General features: G+C 33.8%; 1 protein-coding gene across 2 annotated transcripts in view; it reads right to left on the bottom strand.

Moving 5' to 3' along the window:
- The window catches only part of SLC4A10 (solute carrier family 4 member 10), a 212,320-nt gene extending 188,029 nt beyond the window's left edge, over positions 1-24,291 (bottom strand). For both annotated transcript variants that reach the window (XM_058549098.1, XM_058549099.1), the window contains exon 1: positions 24,211-24,291. In XM_058549098.1, coding sequence (XP_058405081.1) covers positions 24,211-24,291 — 81 coding nt within the window. The remainder of the gene's footprint in view (positions 1-24,210) is intronic.
- Between the last annotated feature and the right edge of the window lie 880 nt (positions 24,292-25,171).

Here is a 25,171-nt window from a genome sequence, read left to right as displayed (position 1 = left end):
AAAGCAAGACTGACTTGATACTAAGCTGCCAAGCTACTGATTTGATTTTTCTTACAATCCAAATGGCTGGGGGGAAAATTTCTCCTAAAATCTTGGACAGAATTAAAAATCTTGATGTGAAAAAAGTAGAACTTCTAGCAATTAGAAAAAATATATAGAGATATATATATAATTTTTAAAACTAAAAACTCTATAGATGGGTGAAATAGTAGACTGGACAGATGATATAAGAATTAGGGAACTGAGAAAAAGATCTGAAAAAATTACACAGAATATAGCACAAAATGACAAGGATATGAAAAGTATGAAACAGATCATTTAAAAAATGGAGGATAATATAAGAAAGTAATTGGAGTTATAGGAGATAAGAATGAGGGAGAAGTACTGTTTGAAAATAATAGGTGAAAAATTTCCAGAATTGACAGAAGATATGAATCCTTGGATTCAAGAATCACAATGAATGACAAACAGGATAATTAAAAGATAATTCACACCTCCACATATCATGTGAAACTGCAGAATGACACATTTTTAAAGCAGCCAGGAAAAAAAAGATTACCTACAAAGGAATGACAAACTAATAAAAATAGAAGCCAGGAGACAGTAAAATAATATCTTCATAATCCTAAAGAAAAATAATATTTAATCTAGAAGGATATACCCAGCTAAGCTGTCATTCAAGAAAAACACTTTGGACAAACAGAAACTGAGAGCATTTATTACCAAGTCATCCTTCCTAAAGGAATTTCTAACTATATACTTCAGGAAGAAATAAAATGATCCCAGAAAGGATGTCTGAGATGCAGAAGGAATGCTGAGCCAAGAAACTGAAGGACATAAACAAATATAAGTAAAAAAATAAGATGAGTTTAAAAATCAACTTCATGATCTCTAAGATCTTTTCTAGTTGTAAAATACTTGAATTTTTTTATATTAAGTTGTTTTATACTTCAGTGTAAGGGTCATTCTTTGTCTGTATTCAAGGATTCATCTGTGCTTTAGCCTAAGATAATAACATTTATAATCCTCCCATATATCAATACTCCTCTCCAGTCCTGCCACTCAAAATCTTGATATTTTTACTAATACACTATAGACTTGTAGGAGACATAAGTATCAATTATAGGAAGGGGATAAAAGTATACATATACATTTTAAAATAAAATTAGCAATTTCTACATTTTTCATCATGAATGAAGGTGTGTTCTTTACAACTTTGTAAGAATCTACAAAATCAGAGTACTGCACAAGTATTTAGCCTTCTCATCATAAATTAGGATAGCTCTCTGTTGGCCTACACACAGAACAGTCAATTATATAAATTATTTAAACTGAAATAAGCCCATGATGTCTGTCTTTTAATGAGTTATAGGTGAATTGGATTTGAACATTCAATAATTTTCAAACTCAAGATGGAAAGAAGTTTCCTGATATAAGTAAAACAGACAAATCAAACCAGTTAGGTGAATAATAAAATAATATTTGTAAGGTATTACAGATTAAATAAATCGGAAAATTCCAAAATATTTTTAAATAACTAAAATGGGCATTGAGGAGGAAGATAAATAAGACAGTAGTAGATGAACTTCAATGATAAGAAAACAAGTAGTGAAAAGAGATACTTCAGGTATACACATGAGATATGAAAACTATAGTGTTTAAATATTAATTTAAAAAGTAAAATAAGTTAGAGGGAGAAGGTCAAATACTGTATGATCTCCCTCATTAAGTAGTAGATAATAACAACAACAAACAAACACATAGAGGCAGAGATTGGATTGGTGGTTACCAGAGGGTAAGGGGGGAGGGAGGAGGGCGAAAGGGATAATTCGGCACATGTGTGTGGTGATGGGTTGTAATTAGTATGTGGGTGGTGAACATGATGTAATCTCTGCAGAAATAGAAGTATAATGATATACACCTGAAATTTATACAATGTTATAAACCAATGTTACTGCAATAAACAAAAAATAAAAAATAAAAAAAAGTAAAGTAAGCAACAATAACCAGTTCAGTGATATCTTTTTCTTTAACTTTAATGATTGTTTATTAGTAATATGTTCTATCATATTACTGATAAAGTAGTAGAAATATGAGTAGCCATGCAATTTACTAAAAAATTGTCTATTACATTTAATAGCAACTTTAAGCAAATCGATTTTCCTAATTGCACAAATGCCAAAAATGTGGGAGAGTGAGTGAGGAAGGGCCACTGTACTTACTTTCCCCTTTAGATCCAAAAAAGAACAAAACCAAACAAAAAAACACCTGTACTCAAATTTTCTAATTATCTCAAAATTCAAGGGATATAGAGAAAGAAAATAAAGACTACCGTAAACATGGAAAAACAATGGAATTAGATTTGAAATGGGAAATGAGGAAAAAGGAAAGGGATGAGTAAAAATGTATAAAACACTTTCGATGGATAACTTCTTAAATTTCCTCAATTATTTAGTCCCTTCACAAGACCAAAACTACCTATTATTTAAATTAATTTTGTGTATAAATGAGATGTGAGAATTTCTTCTACCACTTGGAAGAACCAAGCTCCAATTATTAGAAATACATGTAATTAATATGCTTCTGTATTTATATATAATAGAAACAGCCAAAACTAATTTATATTTCCCATTATAGCTATAAATAGCTCTCATTTATTAAATTCATTCTATCAATAGGCACTGAGCTAATCACAAGCAGAATGCTGGCTAAGAAAATCTCTGAAACCAGACAGCCAGGGTTCATATCCAGTTCTGACACTTACTACCTACTTAGCCAGGTGACTTTGAGCAAGTTCTTTCTGCCTCATTTTCCTCATATGCAAAATGGGAATTATTTTATTTACTTCATATGGTTATTGTGAAGATTAAATGAGTTACATGTTGCTAATGCACTTAGAACAGTACCTAGGAGCTCCATATTAGTGTTAGTCAAGTAGATATACTTTATCTTATACAATCCTCCCAATAGTTCCAGACGGTAGATAGATTTATCCCGACCTCAAAGATGAGAAATCTGAACCTCAGTTAAGAAAGTTTAAATGACTTGTCCAAGAGTATAATTTGCTCAATTAATATTAGGCAGAATTAGAATGTGAATCAAATTTTATAAGAATTTATTTATTTTTATTTATTTATTTTTTTTGTGAGGAAGATCAGCCCTCAGCTAACATCCGTGCTAATCCTCTTTTTGCCGAAGAAGACCGGCTCTGAGCCAACATCCATTGCCAATCCTCCTCCGTTCTTTTCCCCCCAAAGCCCCAGTAGATAGTTGTACGTCATAGTTGCACGTCCTTCTAGTTGCTGTATGTGGGACACGGCCTCAGCACTGCCAGAGAAGCGGTGCCTCAGTGCGCGCTCGGGATCCGAACCTGGGCCGCCAGTAGCGGAGCACGCACACTTAACCACCAAGCCACGGGGCTGGCCCCAATATACAAATTTAAAATTCATGTTCTTTCTACCATGTCACATACTGCCTCATTTTCTCAAAAGCTAAGCCATATTTCTCCCAATTTTTACATACTACATTAATAACATTAACAATAACAGAAATTTTAGATAGAAAAAAAATTAAACGACATTCAAGCTCTCTTTCTGAAATCTTAGAATTTTCTATATTTTCCTCTAATCTATGTCAATAAAAATATATGTGAACATAGTTATGTATTTTTATTCTTTTAATCTTAAAGTGTGGTTATTACTAGTGCTTACAATATGTTGTCCTCTATCTCTCCCTGGACTACTAGATGAGTATTATGCATTTCCCAGGCCCTTGCAGTAACTAGTGTTGACCAAAGGGTGATAAGCAAAAGTGATATGGTGTGTCACATCTGGGCCGAAGAACAGAAGAATGGGTGTGATCCAGGCCTCCCTCTTCCCAAGTGCAGTGATCAAGGAGATCAGGTGGTCCAGGTGGTGCAACTATAAAATCATTGAGCCTCTGTCAGCCTGAATTCCTGAGTGACTGTGTGGAACAGAAGCTCCCAATCTCAGCCCCAAACACACTAGAAACATAGTACGAACAAGAAATAAATGTTTATTGAATTAAGCCACTGAGATTTTGGAGTTATTACTGCAGCATACCTTAGTCTATCCTAAGACGAAAATAAACATTTTTATATTTATACTTCTCAAATTATACTTTCTAATTGTTACATAATATTTCATCCAGTTTGATCTCATATAGTTTGCTTAATACTTCCTGTAGTATTGGCCACTTAAGATTTTTATCTACTTTCTCACCAATATAAATAATTTTTCAATATCTATATTTGTAGAGATTAAATGCTGGAAAATTTAACAGAAGCATATAGAGGATAAATTGATTACTATCTTTGGTGCCTACTGCATCAAAACAATGGACACAATTGACTACATATTTAAAAGTACTCATTTAAAATGCAATAGAATGGCAGAACATACTTTTCTAATGAAATAAAGAAAGGACTTGAAGAAGTTAAGACAACAGACAGTAAAGAAGATAGTCTTTGGTGCAGAAATAGCTACACAAGAGCAGAAATTTAAAAATGAAAAGGGATGAAGATACTGGAACTGTGAGAAAACCAGATAAAAAATGTTTAAAAAACAGAGTCAACATTATGGGGGAAAAAATAATGAGAAAAACATGTATATGCCCCCAATAGATATTTGCAAGTATGTGAAAAAAGAGAGAATGATATTGGCTTAAAATTTAAAAAACAGAAATATTAGAATAATGGACTTAGCATATGGCTGCTAGAAAGACTCTTTAATGTCATCTAATCCATGATCCTATTTTAAAGATGAGAAAATTTAGTTCCCCAAAAGATTAAGCCAAAATCTCAGTTAATCACACAACATAGCTTCCATTTCTTCTCTACTTCAGATTCCTCCATCTTTTGAAGTCTGAGAAAGAAATCAGTCTAAGTTTGGAAAACACACACCAGATCAAGAAATGAAATAATATGACACTGAAGATAAGCTTTTCTCATTTTAGGTAGATAATCAGCTTTCAGAAGTCCATGATGACAACAAAATGGATCAGAGGAGGGATCAGAAAGAAATTTAGGATAAAAAGTACATACTGATTAAACAAAATTCCTTGTGGCAAAACTTGTGTTCAATGAGTCTGATGTTTAATTTATTTTTTTGTATAGGTTACTTCTTAGTTTTAAAATAATATTTTTATATCTACTTAACAGTAAAAAGAATAAGTTCAGAAAATATAAAAATTTTGTCAGTTATATTGTTTTTCATATCTATGTTCAAGTTTTTGCCTGCATCTAATAATGCTAAATTGCCTGCTTTTGATTGAGATGCACAATTCCTTAACATTGAGCATGCAGTAGTTGCATTTGTAAATAAAATTTTGAAACTATTTAAAAGTAAATCTAGTTAATTATGAACTGGCCATCTCCAATGAATAAAAGCACTTTTAATAGATAAAATATGGATTTTATATACAGCGTCTAATATATAAGATTTTTTTTTATTTTCTTTAATAATAGTAATTTGGAAAAGAATACTTTGAAATGCATTGTATTTATCTATTTCTAAGTTTCTAGAGAATTTTCAAGGAGGGAAGGGAATAGGAAGAACAAAGAAAGACACATGATTTCAAATTCTACAGAAATATTACAGCTCTGTGACTCAGTCAATCAAATGATTGACAAGCAGCCGGACACAATTAGTTATCACTATCCTAACATCAAATAACTGAGAAGAACTAGTGATTGACTTTCTGCTTTGAAGACAACACATTTTTAAGGCAAAAATCCATAATTTATAAGTGAAACAATGTCTTGTAGACAGATACTTAGTGTTTAGTGGATGTTCCGTGTTGATCCTAGCTTAATTTTCTTGTGCTTGGTTCCTAATTTTGTCACAGAGGTGTTTTATTGAACAATTTCAATTTCATAATTTTAAAAAAGGCATTATGTTAAGCCTCCCAATCAGAAGCCAAGTCTGTCTACAGGTCTACTTCATAGCCCCTCCACAATTTAGAAGTAGACACTATAACTCAAGAGGTCAGCAAAGTAAACTGTTAAAGGTGGAAGGACCTTGGAATTTCAAGATATGACTGGTTTTACAAGGAGCTTGAGAGTTTTATGAAAGAACTTCTGACAACAATTACAGATTTATGTAATTTATGGAATAAAAGTGAAATAACCAGGAAACTTCAGTCTTTCCTTCAGACCTCTATCAGTCCTTCTTTCATCAAAGTTAAGACCACCACTACTACTGCTGCAGACTGAATGTTTGTGCCCACAATCAAATTCATACATTGAAACCTAACCCCCCTTCTGAGGGTATTTGGAGGTGGGGGCTGCGGGAGGTGATTAGTCGTGAGGGCAGAGCCCTCTGAATGGAATTAGTGCCCTTATAAAAGAGACCCCAAAGACCTCCCTTACCCCTTCCGTGTGTGAGGACATAGCCGGAAGATGGCTACCTGTGAGCCAGGAAGTGGGCTCTCTCCAAACACTGAATCTGCAGAAGCCTTGATCTTGGACTTCTCAGCCTCCAGAATTGTGAGAAATAAATTTCTGTTGTTTATAAGCTACCCATTTTATAGTATTTTTTGTTATAGCAGCCTGAACAGACTAAGACAATTACTACTAATAATAACCATGGATAATATTAGGTGCTTTTCAAATATCACTTGAATAGGCTTTATAGGATATTATCCCTACTTCACAAAGGGGAAACTGAGGCTCAGTAATTAAGTAATTTACCCAAGATTATAGAACTAGTAAGTGGCAGAAACAGGATTTGAACCTTGATCTGTTTAACTCCAAAACTCATGTTATTTGCTTCAGCAAATCTTCAGAGAGGAAGTTGAGCCGGGCTAAGTTTTAAAGAATAAAGTTTTTGACAGTGAGGGGGATGTGAAATGAGGCAGTGAGATCAGCACACACAAAGGCACAGGAAAAAGTTATGCTTAATTAGGAAATTCCAATTGTTTGATATGATTATTAGAGCACAAGGTACCCACTGAAAGTATAAAAATGAAGCTGGAAAGTGAGGGTGTTTCTACATAACAAAGATCCTTGTGTGACTCACATATTTCACGCAAAGATTATGAATTATTTTACAATTTAATGAATTTTAAAGAAATTGTTTCTCTGCATAAAAGAAATACTTTAAGCAGGGACTCATACATATGGTTCAGAGATGAGAAGCCATCTAATTTTAAACTACTGTGTGTTAAGGAGGACATTGTAAGATTTTTCTGAATTTTAGCTCTTCATGGGCCATAAAAGACACAAGTGCCTCATTCTCTTGACCGCTTCTTCAAGAGAGCATTAGACAATGCAAAAAATAGGCCTTACTGGAGCCAGACAGCAGTTAAATTATTGAAGGCATATATAAAACTTATTCAAGTGAGATAGGTCACCCCTTAACAGATTGTGTCTTTCTTGTTTGAAAATCAACCAGTATTTCTTTTAAAATAGACTAACAATTAGGATCAGATTCAGAAAATGTAAACACTAACCCAGACCTCCTTTTCTTTAGCAGCAAAAAAGTTTTTAGCTTCAAGAGGTGATCAAGAAAAAGTGAATTTAAAAAAACAAAAAAGAGAGAAAGAAAAAGTGAATATATCCTATGTAGGAAAAGCTAAGCCCTCTATCTAAACTAATCAATTCATACAATTTATTGACAAAAAGACTGCGACATGGGGAGGTTAGGAGTAGATATACTTGTGTATGAGTAAACAGGTATGCATTTAATATAATGGAATTTCATATTTTAAAAAACCTCCTATTTGGATTATTTGTTCATTTATACAATCTGTGACACTTGATTCTTCATTTAATGGAAGCAATGAAAGGACACTATGTAACTTAATGACATTTTTCTGGAGAATTGAAAAAAGAAGATTAGACTGAAGAAAGCCATTTGTAATGGAAAAAAACAATGCTTTTTATTTTCATCAAAGTTGTTGATGGCTTGATCAAGCAAGTAAACTAGAACAAAATTTCAATTCATAATAGCATTTACTAAACAACTAGAAATATATGTCATCATCATTCATCAACTGTATTGCATTTAGGATCCCATTATTGTTACTTAATTGGAAGTACTATATGTCAACTTGCAGAAGAGAAATAAAAATAATATCAGCTCTTTCCCATGTGGCAACCTTCACAGTTCTTTGCCACTTATGAATGTTTAAAATCAAGTTCAATAGTATATTAGATTATCCATGAAAAACAAAAGTGTACCTTGAGGGGTGGTTCTAATTCTATTTTGCTAGCATTAGCTCTTCTCATCTCTTCCAATGAGCAGTTCCAATTTTATGCTTTCCAGGCATACTCATAGAGTCATCTAGTCCAATATCTCTCCAACATAGGAATACCACCCACAATATCACAATATGTCTGATCTTGGCTTGAACAAACCCAGTGATAGAGAGCTAACTACTGCACAAGAAAGGCCACTCCATTTTTGGAAATTTATAATGTTCAGAAATATTATTGGATTATAAGACCACCTTTGTATTCTCAGGATTGATCCACCTATCTATCTATCTATCTATCTATCTATCTATAAAATAAATGAGTTGAAATCACAGGGAGGCAGATTTTGGTCTCATTCACTCACTCACTAAATTATATATATAAAACACACATATATTATTATATATAGTCTAATTGATGGATTAATAATTAATTGTTAATTAATATTAATATATGTAATTATAATTTTGAAAGTGAATGAATGAATAGATGAATGAGACCTAAATCTGCCTATGATTTCAACCCATTTAGTTTTTTTTCCCATTCTGGAGCTATATAACTAATTCTGTTTCTCCTATTTGATGATGATTTAAATATTTGAAGATAATTACTGTTAGTCCTAAGTCTTCTCTTTGCCAAGTAAAAGTGGACAGTTCCAATAGAGAAGAATGAATTATGTTCCTCTCCTCTCTGGGGTAGAGATAAAAGTGTAAAATAGTAATCAAATTATCAGCCATTGTTAATCTATTAATGTATTGCTGTGGAGAATACAGCTTGGGCCTGTGGCTAAAATGCTCTTTGACTTTTTTCCTCTCATATATAGGCCTTGGGATACACATGTCAGACTGCTTGGATCTGCAGAGTATTCAGGAACCCAGTTAGCCATATCTTGGCTTATATTCCAACAAACCTAATATTGATTTGGGCAGCCACATTAACTCAGTGCCGTACATAAATGAGGCTAGTGAAAGCCAAACGTTCCTTGTCTCACCAATGAAATAAGCTACTTCCCATTCCATGGAAAAGATCTAGTGAAATGTGGTGGGATGGCAACAACAGCCTTCTACTAAAAGTTTCTAATATGACATGTTTTTTAGATCTTTTGCTATCTGAATTACCTTCTCTGGAAATTCTACTTAGTTAACATCTTTTTTTAAATGTAGGTTCCAAATTTGAGCACAATTTTCCAGATATGATTCAATTGTTAAGAAATAGAGAGGTATTACTTCTTCTGGTGAAAAAACTACATTTCCCTTCATTCCATCTAAATTTATATTAGCACTTTTGTTAGTTATTAAAAATCTTTTACTAATAAAGATTAAAGCCAATAAAGCCTATTCTCTACAAGAACAGGTCATAAACCAGTTCTCCAACATATTATTTCATCTTGTGGTAAAAAACACAACATAAAATTTACCATCTTAACCATTTTTAAGTGTACAATACAGTAGTGTTAATTATATGCACATTGTTGAGCAACAGACCTCTACAACTTTTTCATCTTGCAAAACTGAAACCCTATACCCACTGAACAACTCCTCCTTTCCTCCTCCCCCAGCCCTTGGCAACCACCATTCTACTTTCTATTTCTACAAATTTGACTATTCTAGATACCTCGTATAAATTAAATCATGCAGTATTTATCTTTTTGTGACTGGTTTATTTCACTTAGCAAATATCCTCAAGTTTCATCCATGTTGTATCATATGACAGGCTTTCTTTCTTTTTTAAGGCTGCAATTTTCCATTATATGTATATACCAAATTTCGTTTGTCCATTCATCCATCAATAGACATTTAGGTTGCTTCCACCTCTTGACTATTGTGAACAATGCTGCAAAGAACAGAGTTGTAAAAATATCTCTTCAAGATCCTGTTTTCAATTATTTTGGTTACATATGCATAAGTGGGATTGCTGGATCATATAATAATTCTATTTTTAATTTTTTGAGGAATCTGCCAACATGATGTATTTTTGAAAATTATTTTAAACTTTACGGTCAGGACTTTTTTTTGGATTTATTCCTATTATATTGCATCTTGTAAATCTATTGATCTCCTACAAATATATTTTTTTAAAAAAACTGGTATATAATTCTTGCATTTTATCATATATATAGATTCTGAAACCACTACCACAATCAAAATATAGAATAGTTCCATCGCCCCAAGAAAATCCTTTGTGCTATCCCTTTTTAACCACACTGTTTTGTGTGTTGATATCTGGGTGTTGACCTTGTTTCCAGAAACCTTGCTAAAGTAATTAGTATTATGAGTTTTGTTTGTTGGTTAGATTTTTTGAGATTTTCTACATAAACAAGCATGTCTCTGAAGAGGAACAGTTTTATTTCTTCCTTTTCAATCTGTATGGTTTCCTCTCCTTTTCTTGCCTATTGCATTTGCTAAGTCTTCTACTACAATGTTGAATAGAAGCAGTGAGAGTTCATATCTTTGCCTTGTTCCTCATCTTAAGGGTAGCGCATTCCGTCTCTCACAATTAAGTATCGTGTTAACTGTAGGTTTTGAGAGATGCCCTTTCAGGTTGAAGAAGTTTCCTTCTACTCCTAGTTTTCTGAAGTTTTTTTTTTTTTTTTATGTAGAATGAATGTGAAATGTTGTCAAATGCTTCTTCTGCGTCAATGAAACGATCATGTGGTTTTTCTTATTTGATCTGTTGTGGATTACATCGATTGGTTTGAATATTAAACCAGCCTTGTGCTTTCAGGATAAAACCCATCTGGTCATGAAGTATTATTCTTTTTATAAATTGATGGACTCAATTTGCTAATATTTTGTTGAGGATATCTGCATCTATGTTCACGAGAGATATTGGTTTGTACATTTTCTTTTCTTGTACTGCCTTTGTGTGATTTTGGTAGCGTGGTAATTGTGTCTTCATAAAATGAATTGGAAAGTGTTCCTCCCACTTCTATTTTCTGGAAGAGACTGTCATTTCTTCCTTGTTTCGTAGAATTCTCCAGTGAAAACATCTGAACCTGTATATTTCTACTTTTGAAATGTTTCTAACTATAAATTCAATTTATTTAAATGTTATAGGACTATTTAGTTGATCTATTTCATTCTCGGTGAGTTTTGGTAATATGTTATTTTCAAGGAATTGATCTATTTCTTCTACGTTGACAAATTTATATACATAGAGTTTTTCCTAGTATTCCCTTATTAACCTCATGTCTGAAGAGATTACAATAATATTACCTCTTTCATTCCTAATATTGGTAATGTGTGTCTTCTCTCTATTTTTCTTTGTCATTCTTGACAGAAATTTGTTGATTTTCTTTCTGAAAGTTTTTGGGATCTCTTTAATCTCAGTCTTCTGAAATTTCACGATGATGTGCTTTGGTGTGACTACTTTTATTTATCGTACTGGGGACTTGGTGTGCCCTTTAAATCTGGAAACACATGTCCTTATGATTTTGTAATATTTAAAGGTTACTTGGAATTATTTCTTCTCTCTTTTTCCCTCTTCTCTCTTCTAGAACTGCTATCTCAGATATTAGACCTTGCGTCTTCTAACTTTCTTATTCTTTCTGTCCTATTTTCCACTTTCCTCTCAATTTTCTTGAAGATCTTGAAGATCAACTTTATCTTTCATATTTTCTGTTTAGTTTTTCATTTCTGGTATCATATTTTTAATTTCCAAGAACTCCTATTTGTTCTTTCAATATTCCTGTATAATAGCACCATCTTTTTGCTTAATGGGTGAAATATCTTCTCTCTCTAAAAATACTAATAATAGAATTTGCAAAGTTTTCTTCTCCCATTATGCTCTTTGCTCCCAACAGTTCAAGCGGAAAACATAGTGATTTGATATTTGTATATATTGCAAAATCATCACCACAATAAATCTAGTTAACATCTGTCATCATACATAGTTGCAGAAATTTTTTCTTGTGATGAGAACTTTTAAGATCTACTCTTTAGCAACTTTCAAATATGCAATACAGTATTATCAACTATATTGCCATTCTATACATTACCCCATGACTTACTTATTTTATAACTGGAATTTTGTACTTTTTGACTCTCTTCACCCATTTCTCCCACCTCCCAACCCCCACCTCTGGCAACCACCAATCTGTTCTCTGTATCTATGAGCTTGGTCTTTTTTGTTTTCTTTTGTTTTTTAGATTCCACATATGTGAGATTATATGTCTTTCTCTGTCTGACTTATTTTACTTAGCATAATGTCCTCAAAGTCAACCCATGTTTTTGCAAATGGTAAGATTTCATTCTTTTTTATCGCCGAATAATATTCCATTGTGTGTGTGTGTGTGTGTGTGTGTGTGTACCATATTTTCTTCATCCATTCACCTGTTGATAAACACTTAGGTTGTTTCCATATCTTGGCTACTGTAAATAATGCTGCAATGAACATGGTGGTGCATATAGCTTTTCGAATTAGTGTTTTCATTTTCTTCAGATAAATACCAGAAATGGAATTGCTGGATCATATGGTAGTTCTATTTTTAATTTTTTGAGGAACCTCTATACTGTTTTCTATAGTGGTTTCTCTAATTTACAGTCCTACCAAGAGTGCACAAGTGTTCCCTTTTCTCCACATCCTCACCAACACTTTGATAATAGCCATTCTAACAGGTGTGAGGTGATATCTCATTGTGATTTGATTTGCATTTCCCTGATAATTAGTGATGTTGAGTATCTTTTCATGTACCTGTTCGCCATCTGTATATCTTCTTTGGAAAAACGTCTGTTCAGATCCTCTGTCCATTTTTTAATCGAGTTATTTGATTTTTGTTATTGAGTTGTATGAGTTCTTTATATATTTTGGATATTAACCCCATATCAGACATATGATTTGAAAATATCTTCTCCCATTCAATAGGTTTCTTCTTTATTTTGTTGATTGTTTCCTTTGCTGTGCAGAAGCTTTTAGTTTGATGTAGTCTCATTTGTTTATTTTTGCTTTTGTTGCCTTTGCTTTTGGTATCAAATCCAAAAAATCATTGGCCTCTATTTTTTATGTTAGAAGTCTTCCTCAGAGGTCTCATGATCTTTGGTTGTGTGCTCATATATAAGAGTATGAAACTAAAAAGCTAATCGGAAGCTCTGAGTATGTGGATAGGACTTGTCAACTTTTGAGTATACTGTAAAGTAATTTGGTTTGACAGTTTCTTTGGGGAACTCTGATGTCAATATGTCTGGTAAGTTCCTCTTGAGCTTATTAGATTCCAGCTGGATCCTCCAATATCCTGTCTGATGGATGAAGGTCTGGCTGCCAGCTTTATGAGAGCAAAATGGAGGAAGAGAGTTGGGATCACAGCATTCTCACTGAACCCAGCTGTTTTCAAATATCGTGCTTTCTGACCTCAACTGTACCTGGGTTACTCAGTCCAAAGAGATTCTGTTGAATCCTCTCCAGAGAATAGAACTCCAGTCTACTGCTGGAGTAGAGGCGGGATATTTGCCTGGTTGGCTGAAGTGAAGGAGGAAGAGGATCTGGAAATGTGATTGAATTTTAACGCAATACTCTTTACTTTACTAGCTTGATTCTCTCTTTCAGAGATACCTGGTGCCTTTTCAGGATGCTTCAGTATACACTGGGTTGCTTCTCAGCTTTTGCCACTGCCAGTTTACAATTCTGCTTTCTCAGCTAGCCAAGCCACTTGACATTTTCTTCTGCCTTTTTGCTCACAAAATTTTATCACTGTTTTTTTCCTCTCCCATTCTTCTCACCTTCATTTAGTTTTGGTAGAGTGAGAAGGTTAAAAAATACCCTTAATTGTCTTTTTAATAGGATTTTGGGAGAAAGAAAAAGTAGCTGTGTGTATTCTATCTGACAGTTCTACCTAAAGTTTCCTGATTTTACTTCAACTTTAACTCTACTATATTTTCAGGACATGTCAACAGGATAATATATTCTTATTACTATTATTCTATTACTAATATCTATTCTGCTACTATTATAGCTCATTATAACTGTTAACACATTTCTCTAATCTCCAGTTCACAGTAAGCAATCTCTGAATGAGCTTCAGAATCTTTTTTGCTGCACTAAAGCATACTTCAGTATTCTTAAATTTATATGACATAATCTATTTATTGAGTCAATATTTACTAATCATTTAACATGTGCCTGAACTAGACAGTGGGGATACTAAATTAAAAGACACACTTGCCTTCTAGAATTTCACATGCTAAGGGAGAAGACATACAAGTATGTATCTTTTCAGATGTTATACATGGTGAATGTTATACCAGAAGTAGGCTTAGTATTCTAAGGGATATACAAATAACCACCTAATCCCACTAACCGATGCTTAAACTGGGCATCAGTTAGATGCCCTTTAGAGTCTTAAAGCACAAATAGGATTATCAAGTTAAATAAGAAGAAGAGCATTCCAGGCAAATGGCATAGCTTGTACAAAAGCATGGTGGTATCAATGACTTCAGAAGAAATAAACCTCCACTCTTTTTAATTTGACGGTCTTTTTGTTTTAGACATCCCAAATGATTACAACATCCTGGTGTGGAATGTATTAGTACTACTATTTTTACTGTGATTTTTTTGTATGAGGAAATTAAGATACATTCAAGCTTTACAGTAAGCCAATAGTAGAGCTAGAACTAGAACTAATATTTGGGTTTTCTGATTGCCATCTGAATGGTCAAACATTGGATAATTCTAACTCTACATTCTGAAACTGTTAGTCTGATTTTTCTGTGTCGCATACAATTGCAATAATAAGAGCTAACATTCATTGTAAGGCTTACAATGTGCCAGGCACAGTGCTAGAACTTTACACATATTTACTCATTAAAAATCTTAAAAAAGATGAGTGTTCTGAGACTTAAAGAGGCTAAGAAACTTTCCCAGGAACCCTCAGCTATTAAGAGGTAGACACTGGGCTTGAAGGCAGGTCAGTACTCTTAACCAATATGCTACACTGCAAAGGTATATCAGTTAAGCATAAAATCCAAAATTCCTTGATTTAGCTTTAAAACACTTCAGAGTCTGGTTCAACCCTACTTATAGACCTCAGCTAATATGAATTCTTCATGGTATCCAAAGTGACCTAGGCCATATTTTTTCATGAACATTTCATACTCATTCCCCATTTTGTTATTCAACAAAAATGTATGAAGTAGTTACCAGGTGCCAGGCACTGTATTAGTGCTGGCTTTAAAGAAATAAAAGACACTGCCTTTGCCCTTAAACAGTCCATAGTCAAGACAGGAAAATCAATGACTACAATGCAGCATGTATTGTGCTCCAATTAAGGTAAGAATCAGAAGAAGATAAGGAAAAAACACCTAGCTCACTCTGAAGGGATGAGGGGATGTTTCAAAAGGAGGCCATGCTTGGGCCAGCCCGCTGGCGTAGTGGTTAAGTTTGCACGCTCCGCTTCAGCGGCTTGGGGTTGGCAGGTTCAGATCCCAGGCACAGACCTATACACCGCTCATCAAGCCATGCTGTGGCAGTGTCCCACATACAAAATAGAGGAAGACTGGCACAGATTTTAGCTCAGGGACAATCTTCCTCAAGCAAAAGGAGAGGAAGATTGACAATGGATGTTAGTTCAGGGCCAATCCTCCTCACCAAAAAAAACAAGGAGGCCATGCTTAATCTAAATAAATCTGGAGGCATAAGAAAGAGTCAGCTAGGCATAAAGAAAGAGAACTGAGGGGCCAAAGGCATTACAGCAGAGAGAACAGCATTTTAAAAGGTTTGAGAAAGCTCTCTCTCTCTAACTAGTAGAATTTAGATTAAGTTTAACTAAAGAGAGTTAAGTTTAAATGTCACTGCCTCATTCCTCAAAAAATTAAAAATAGAACTACCATATCATCCAGAAATACCACTTCTGGGTATATATTCAAAGGAAATAAAATCATCATCTCAAAGAGACATCTGCACTCTCATGTTCATTGCCACATTATTCACAATATCCAAGATATGGAAACAACCCAAGTGTCTGTCAATAGATTCATGGATAAAATAAACACAATGCAATATCATTCAGCCATGAGAAAGAAGGAAATCTTGCCATTTGTGACAACATGGATGGACCTTGAAGGCATTAAGCTAAGTGAAATAAGTCACACAGAGAAAGACAAATACTACATGTTCTCACTTATCTGAACTCTGAAAATTATCTTACTTAAAGGTAATGGGGAACCTTAGAATGAGTTCAAGTAGGCAAATATGCCTATTCCTGGTTTACATTTTGGAAAGAGTACTCTGGCAGCTGAATGGTAAATAGGTTGCTTTGGGGATGGATGATGGGAAGAAAAATACCAAGTAAGAAATGAGCACAATTTTCCAGGTAAGAAATTAATGTGTACTAATACTGAAGTCAAGACAATGGGAAATGGACAGAAGAGTAAATTTTGGACTCCTTTGGAGAAAGAAATTTACATAACTTGGTGAGTAATTGGATCTAAAGTTGGAATAAAAAAGTTGAAAATGACTAGCAGATCATCATGCTAGGAAAGACAAAGAGGTTTTGAAGAGTGAATAGTAAGTTTAGTTTGAGACATACCAAGTTTGAGATATTTATAAGATAAATGAGCGATGTCTAACAAGATGCAATGTCTGGAACACTAGACAGAAGATAAGATATAGACTTGAGCTATAAATTTGAAATTCGTCACCATATAAAGCAGGAGTTCTCAATTTTGGTTGCCCATCAGATTCACTTGGAAAGCTTTGCTGTAAATATAGACACCTGGGTTCTATCACCATAGACTTTATTTAGTACCTCTAAGATAAGCTTGGGGCATCAATGTTTTTAAAAAGCTAAACGTTTGATTTTGATGCATAGTCACAATTAAGAATCACTGGTGGGTAATTTTAAGTCATGAGCATACATTAGATTCATGGTTTCAAATAGCATGGTGCACTAATCAGAAGAGATTGAGAAGAAATTATCAGAAAGATTATGATAATAATAATAAAAACTATAATTTATTGAGCACCCATGGCAGGAACTGTGCTAACAACTTTACATGTGTTATTTGTAGTGGAAGAGAAACCAGAAAGAAAGAGTATAATGAAAGTCAATGAACATCAAGTCACACATTTCCATGAAGTCTTCCACAGCAGTTTCAGTTTACCTTGATGTCTTTCATCTCAATTTGGCATTTAGAACACACTTATACATGGTATCTCATTCAGGGGTATATAACCCTAAGCAGTATAACACAGTGGTTAAGAGCAAGCGCTCTACAGCTAGACTGCCTGGTTTGAATCCCATATCACCCTATCCTTTGCCAGCAATTTTGATCTTAGGCAAGCTACTTAGTCTCTTGCTTAGTATGTAATTAAAGTATAATGTGTGTATGAATGTATGCACACATGAATGTACTAAATATGTGTGTGTATGTATATAATAATTTACATATACTGTAACATAAGTTCCTTGAAGGGATGGATTTGTTTTATATCATTTGTAGCTTTCTTTTCAACTTTACCTACACCAATGGGGAGAAATTATAACAACTAATATTTGATAAGCTAGGTATTATTTCAAATACTTATTTTAATTCATTAATTCAATTGATTCTCTTTACAACTCTAGAGATTAGCATATTAGTATCCCCATTTTACAGACGACAATACCGAGGAAAAGAGAGATTAGGTAACGTTCCTAAAATCAACACTGCAGTAACGTGGAAGATATGGCATCCAAACAAGGGAGTCCAGCTCTAGAACTCCAGCTCTTAACTACTGTGCTATACTGCCTCCCTCCATACTATACAATAGACTCAATAAATCCTTACAAGATCGAATAAAATTTGAAAAAAAAAAAAGAAGAAATGGATAGGAATAGATGGTATACATTTATGTGCAGCACATTTTGCAATGTACTTCACTGAAACCAGGGTCTGTTGCCTTTTGGAAAGAGGAGCTTGATAAACAAATAATCAACTACCTTTTTAACTTATTCTTATTTATATTCCTTTATTATCATTTTTTTAAAAGGTGTGGGGTGGGCAAAGGGTCACTTCACTAAATGTTTTTTATCTGATTTTTGAGGAAAAAAATTTTTTAAATGTTTAAAAGTTTTAAAGCAATCCAAAGCCCAATGATCTCCAAGGTTTCTCCCAGAAATGGATCTGTGATTCTAAAACAAGTACTGAAAATTTGTTCGGCCCCTACCATATGTATGGCTCTTTCCCAGGCAGTGTGAAGTCACAAGGATTAATACGAACAACCTCACAAGAACTTCTAGAAAATGGGGTTTTCAAATACTGCAGACTTCTACAGGAAGAAACAGAGTATTCTCAACTATATGGGTCTGCTATTGCCCTAAATACAGAGCCAGAAGAGCAACTGTGTCTGGTTTCATTTTCACTCACACTTGTGGAATTCCATGAGTTTTACTTCTGATATACTTTATACGGATGATATACTAAATGAGAGTATTCGATTCCAATTTTTTCACAATTCCCATGCACAAATATCATCTTCTGGGTCTGATAACAAAAGTCACATCCCAGCTGTCACATCTAATGGAAATCTGCTCTTGGATGTTACCCAGCTTTTTTACTAACCCCAGGCAATACTGCAATGCTTCTGGTATATAAAGAAGAAAATTTAAAGGTGATATTAAAAGTATTAGCAATGACAATTTACTTTATCATTTCTAAATGAACAAAGAGCAAAGCTAAAATATTCTTGTGACTTCCATGATTATAAATAGCAATTTCTATTTCCAATTTTCCCTACGACAAAGTTTCTATTATCCAAATATTCACCACAGTGACATGCATATTCATTGTATCAAAATGATCCCTCTAGATTGTCCTTGGTCTAGGAAATGTCAAGAACAAAGCCAAAGCTAAATCAGATTACCTACCAATAAAATAGAGTTTACATCAGGGACAAGCAGGAGGTCTCCTAGGATCTGAAATCTAGGGCTTGTGAGTGGTTGTGGATAGACTGAGAAATGCTCTCACGTGCAATTTTGATAGAGAATCTTATTAAAGTCCTTCATTTTGCTTCTACCCCCTACCTTGTCTACTAACTACTAAATCTACTCAGGAATTTAATTTTCATTTTCAAAGTCTCAAGAGGGTTAGAGCTCTGAAAATGACTGCAAAATATAGGTACTGCTCTTTTGTTTTTGATTTTATTTTCTCCCAAGAATAAGTGGATCAGCATAGAAATGTTCTCAGTTGGAAATCATAATCTAACATTCAAGACTCTACACTATCTGGTCCCAACAGACCTTTCCTATGATAGTCTGAATTACCACACTAGGCTATAGCCAGAATGAACTATTCCGTACTAGTCAAACAGATTATTTGCTTTCTGCCTCCCTGCCTTTGCTCATGTTGTTTCCTCTGCCGGAAATGACCTTTCCCCTGTCTTGGCCAGTCTTCAAAGTCTACCTCAAAGCTACCTTTTCCATACTTCCCTAACTCCCCATCTAGCCTCTTCTCTCCTCTTGCCATTCAGCTTGAAACAAGCTGCCCATAGAACTCACAGCAGAATAATTTGTGCCTCTTTCATCTCTCTTTTGAATCTCAATGGCACTCACAACTTTCTACATTCTGTTATAGTTACTTGTTTTTAGTGTTTATGACTCACTACCTGCGACTTCCTGAAAGCAGGGACCTATTGGTCTTTATATCCTTGGTCTGTACTGCACTTGCTAGAACAATGTAGGGTTTTGTATGTTTGTTTGTTTGTATGTTGTTTTAACAAATTTTATTATGACGAGATTCGATTGACCCTGTGCCAACTTTTGGGAAATAGCTGCACATGAAGAAAATTGCTCAAGGGAAGAGAACTAAAATGCAAAGATGTCACAAAATGTAACACTCAAGCACTTATATTTCATCCAGATACCAGATTACTCACTTGTACTTAGGAGCTTGACAATTTTTAAGCAAATAGATGTCTTTACATTAAATAATCACCAGCAATTCAAAATATTATACTCTATCAAATAGGAACTAAAATTGTTCTATTCACATACAGTATTGTATTTATAACATATTTCATTTTAGTCTTTCATCAAGAATAAAAATATTCATTAATAAATAAAATTACCAAGCAAGTTATGTTTAACTTTCAGCGAAGTTTTTTGTCCTGGACGTTTTTAAATGATTAAAAGAAAACTCATATCATTAAATCTAAGCTATGTAATTTGTCTCTATTATTTTATTTAAACCTTGATTTTTACTCCTTAATTTTTATCTTCAACTATAACTAAAAAAGACCTGACATTGCTGTTAAATTTTCCCAAAGGCCCAGCAACCTTTCTGTCATGAATGAAGTAGCTGGTACAACATAAGAAAGCAAAGCATCTATACACATGGAATCCTAATAGAAGTTTAAATCAGCCTAGTAAGCAGAAGCAAAAAAAATTTCAACACAAAATTTTTCATCAAGTCACAATTCCGATAGTCAGTAAATGTTAAGACTTTAATCGGATGTAGCATGTTTTTCTTTGCATTTTTATAACCATCTTTATTTCAGTGTACCATATGTTTTTCACTGAATTTCTTATTTGATAAGGAGAATGAGGGAGAGGGAACAAAAGTAAACTGCATGACTACCACTACGAACACCTGCCAATAGCCCATCCTAGCTCTTACAATGTATATAATAATGTCTGTCAACGAATAATGTTGGCAATAATGTGCTTGCCCTATGCCAGGTACTCTTACAAATGCTTTATATACATTAACTCATTTGATCTTCACAACAACTTTTTGAGGTAAGTACCATTATTATCCTTATACTACAAACGAGGAAAATGATACCCAGAAAGGTTATGTAACTTGCCCAAGATCATATATCTGATAAGCGATATAGCTAAGACTTGAATCCAGTGAATGTGGCAGTCTGGACGCTTAACCACTATACTACATACCTCTTACTGCAAACAGCTGTTACAAACCAGAAGAATTTGAAAATCAATTTTCTTTTGCTTTACTACAAGAAAACAGGCACTTTGGCGGCACTATTGGGCAGCCTACCCCAGCTTAGGATTCTGGAGAAACAAGGGTTTTGCATCGACTCTACCCAACCCCCAGCTACTTTCAGCCAGCATACTGGTATAAAAGAGAAGAGTGTAGTGCCTGGATATCCAAGAGCCAGCTGGCTAATGCCTATTTCCATATTAGTTCCTCCCAGTCCCCTTTCTCAGAGACTGAGGTGAATCCTATTCCCCCCATTTTATTCAAAGGACTCCCCAAATGACCTAGTTAGCATCAAACACTTCCAAACTTGCTATTCTTTATTTCCAAAGTTCAGTCTCTATGAAGACAAAAACCCCTTCCATAATACATAATTACCTATGTCTAGCCTGGAATAAGAGTAGATTGGTCACATTTTTGTTCTGAGCTGATTCTTGAGGTTCTTGCCCTGCCTCCTGCCAATGGGCTAGATCCACCTTCACTCTCAAAATAAATTGACAACTATGGCTTATAAAACATACGAAGTTATTTTATTGATTCACAGTTTATAATGCCCTGGTACAACAAATTATGCATTATAAAGGAATTTAATGCAGTTGTCAAAATTATGGAACGCTTGATTATACAGTTTGACTCAATCTTTTATTTCTCTAACACCAAGAAATCTACATGAGAAGAAAAAGAGTTACATGTAACTCATCCTAGGATTCATCAGTTTGTAAGTTAAGTTAAAACTGATTGTAGTGGTGATGGGTTGTAGTTGGTGTTTTGGTGGTGAACATGATGTAACCTGTGTAGAAGTGGAGGTGTAGTGATGTACACCTTAAATTTTTACAATGTTGTAAACCAATGTTACTGCAATAAACAAAAAATTTAAAAAAAAAAAACTGATTGTAGTATCTCATCTTTGAAAAGTCAACTCAAATATGAGCATAGCTCATTGTGTACATTTTCTTATAATCTCCTTGGAAGCAGGAAACAACTTTTCCTTTTCTGTATTCCTCACAACACCAATTACAGTATCATGCAAATGATCAGCTTTCACATAATGCTTACTGAATTGAACAATTACTCAAATAGTTGCTTATAAACAGCTTACTTTTAGAAACCTTTATGGTGTATGATGAAATGCATGTGTAAAATAGTATAGACAGAGGCAACCATTGTAAAAAGAAGATGGCCAATCATTACTGGGCAGATTTACAATCAATTTCACCACTCAAAAGGTCAAGATCATCTTGCTACTCAGGAAAAAAGGTTGGCATTACATTTAAATGTCTGCAACATTCTAACCAGTCTTTACTTTTTAGTGTAATGTATTTTGACATAGCAACAGAGAGAAATTTCTCTCCAATTTGTAAAGAAATGATAACTCTACGACAGTAATTTTTTTCACCTTACAAAATTATTGAGATATCTTCATTTAACTGCCACTAAAGGAAAACAACCAAAAATCTTTATGGTTTGGTGCTTTTGAAAGGTCATAAATACAGTTAAAAGTAGCAGAATGCTGTGAAACCAATACCTAGAGGAATCCCAAAGCAATGCCAAGAAACAGAATGTACTCATGGTGACTAATACATGCAAATACTGGAAATAAATTCTAACAGATTAAACAGGTTTTGTAGCAACTAAAAGGTATATTCAAATCATTCCAAAACTAAGCAAGCTTAAGAATATGGCAATCTTCCCTACTAATAAGAATATAAGCTGGCTAAGTAGCCTGAATAACATATAAATTATAGCCAACATCAGTAGGTATAATTTTTTCAATGTGTTTTTAATTAAAAAGGAGAAACTGACACCTTGACTGAATTAAATCACTGTTTCAGACTTCCACTTCAGTCTTTTGATAAACATATTCATTTTTAATACTATATCTTTTCACCCTCATCAGGGTGCTACAGAATCATGAAGACAAAACTATCTTTCTGTGGAGAAATGCTGCAACATTTTATCTCTTTTTGCCCATTTAATATGGACTACCTGGTCAAGTATCTGACAGGTCCTCTAAAATTGAGGCAGAAATATGTGTAATATAAAAAATATAAAATATATTCCTTCAAAATCTGAATGTCAAACACAGGCACAGTTTCTTACCCAAGCACGTAATTCTGAGGATATGCTATAACAAACCAAAGCATTATAACTTGACAGGTAAAAATAGTTTAAATAAATACAGAATTTCAGGATAAAATGGATATACAAATCCAAATTCTTTGCTGTAATGATTCTCTACTCTTTGTAGTTAACATGTATAAGGTGGTCAAGTCTTCTCATTTGAAAATGAAAGTAAGCAAATGTGGAGTATCTCTGGGTCAAAAACCTTAAACAATCGTAAATGTCACAAGCTTTCTTTGTAAAAAAAAAACAAAAACAAAAAAACAGATTTATCGTCTACTTTCATCTATCAGCAATGCCTTAGCAGATTTCTCCATGAAGAGGACCAAGAGCATCATTATTTCAATGGATCTGAGAAATGATTAAAACTAATGCCTTTAAAACAATTCAGATACTGAAATATAAATTTCAGGAAATTAGCTTATAGCTCATGCTGATGAACAAGATTGTACTCATCAAACTTGTATTGCTGTGGGGTTGCACACTACAACGGTAGTAACATCTATTTTCATGCTTAAGAAATTCCAGATAAAATTTTTTTTAATATGTCACTATCTATAAGCAGCTAGCTATGCTGTACCCTTATCAGTTTGCACAATTTATGCTATTTTTATCATTCAAAATAAAAGATGCAGTTTGACTGTATTCAGACTTAATCTGAAAAAAATCTGTAGATCCCCAAACCTTGCTTTTAATCACATATAAAGAATCTCTTTCCTTTCCCCACTTCCTCCCTCGCAAAAAAAATTGAGGTAAACACAAGACCAAACACACACACACATACACATTTCTAAAATTCATATTGTTTAGCTGGTGTCTATTACTATAAATATTACTTGTTCAAACATCCTAAGGAAAATCTGATAATAAATAATTACATTGATTAATATATTCTAAATGACTAAGATCTAGAAAAAGCAATAACTCTGCAATCTAATAGTATCATCATAATTTATGAGGTCATACCTGATGACTTAGAGATTGAAAAGGCTCACAGGTTCCAGACTGCATGACCTTTCTATTTCCAGAAACCCCTAAAGATTGCATTTCCTGTCTTATAAAAGATAATCACAGCCATCTCTATGTCTCAGCTTCTTCAGGGCTAGTGAAGAAAACATCAAACAGCAGATCTGTGCATCAGTATCTGTTTAAGCCATCATGTAGATATCAGATCTCATACACTGTTTATCATCTCCCTTTTGCAGTGACAAACACCCCGTATTAAGAGAGGATGACACAGTTGTATTTGCTGAAGCTGCTAATGCTGTCTGAAAACAGTAAGCTTACTGCTTAGAGCAATTCTGCATCATCCAAACAGAAAATGAGCCACATCCTTCAGGTTTCCCACTTCTGCCACTATGAAGATTTCACTTGCCAAGCAGAGTTTGATTTTTTTTGTCGGTCCTTTAAAAATAAGCAATGTTCTATTTAATTAAGCATTCAATGTGTCTGTTGCAAATACCATGTTAAAATGTCAACTCTTAATTATTAGGCAGTTTTCTCTATACACAAATAAGCTTTAGTATAATGATGTAAGTAGCAAAATTGTATTCTCTTTTAAAGGACTCTTCCATCCAAACCATGTATAACCTCACTCACCCAACCCATCAAAAACTAGAAGTCCCTAAAAATGAAGAATTTTTATTCCAGCAATCTTTGATAATTGTGTATAGCAGTAGATAGATAAATAAGTAAATGCATATTCACTTTTAATGCTCAGGAACTTCATTTTTATTTCATATTCTTCAGACCAACATGCTTCAAATGAAAATACCTTTTATATTTCTATTTAACCTCTTCTTCTAAAGAGTTTAACATGCAAAAGACAATGTGCTATTATCAAATTCCAAAACTGCATGGTTAAATCTAGGAATGAAACTTATGTAAGTTATTGGCATTTTATTGTGATTTTCATTGTCTTCTTTGT

Source organism: Diceros bicornis, chromosome 10 (assembly GCF_020826845.1).
Source record: "Diceros bicornis minor isolate mBicDic1 chromosome 10, mDicBic1.mat.cur, whole genome shotgun sequence".
Taxonomy (NCBI): domain Eukaryota; kingdom Metazoa; phylum Chordata; class Mammalia; order Perissodactyla; family Rhinocerotidae; genus Diceros; species Diceros bicornis.
This window is presented reverse-complemented; position numbering and strand designations above follow the sequence as displayed.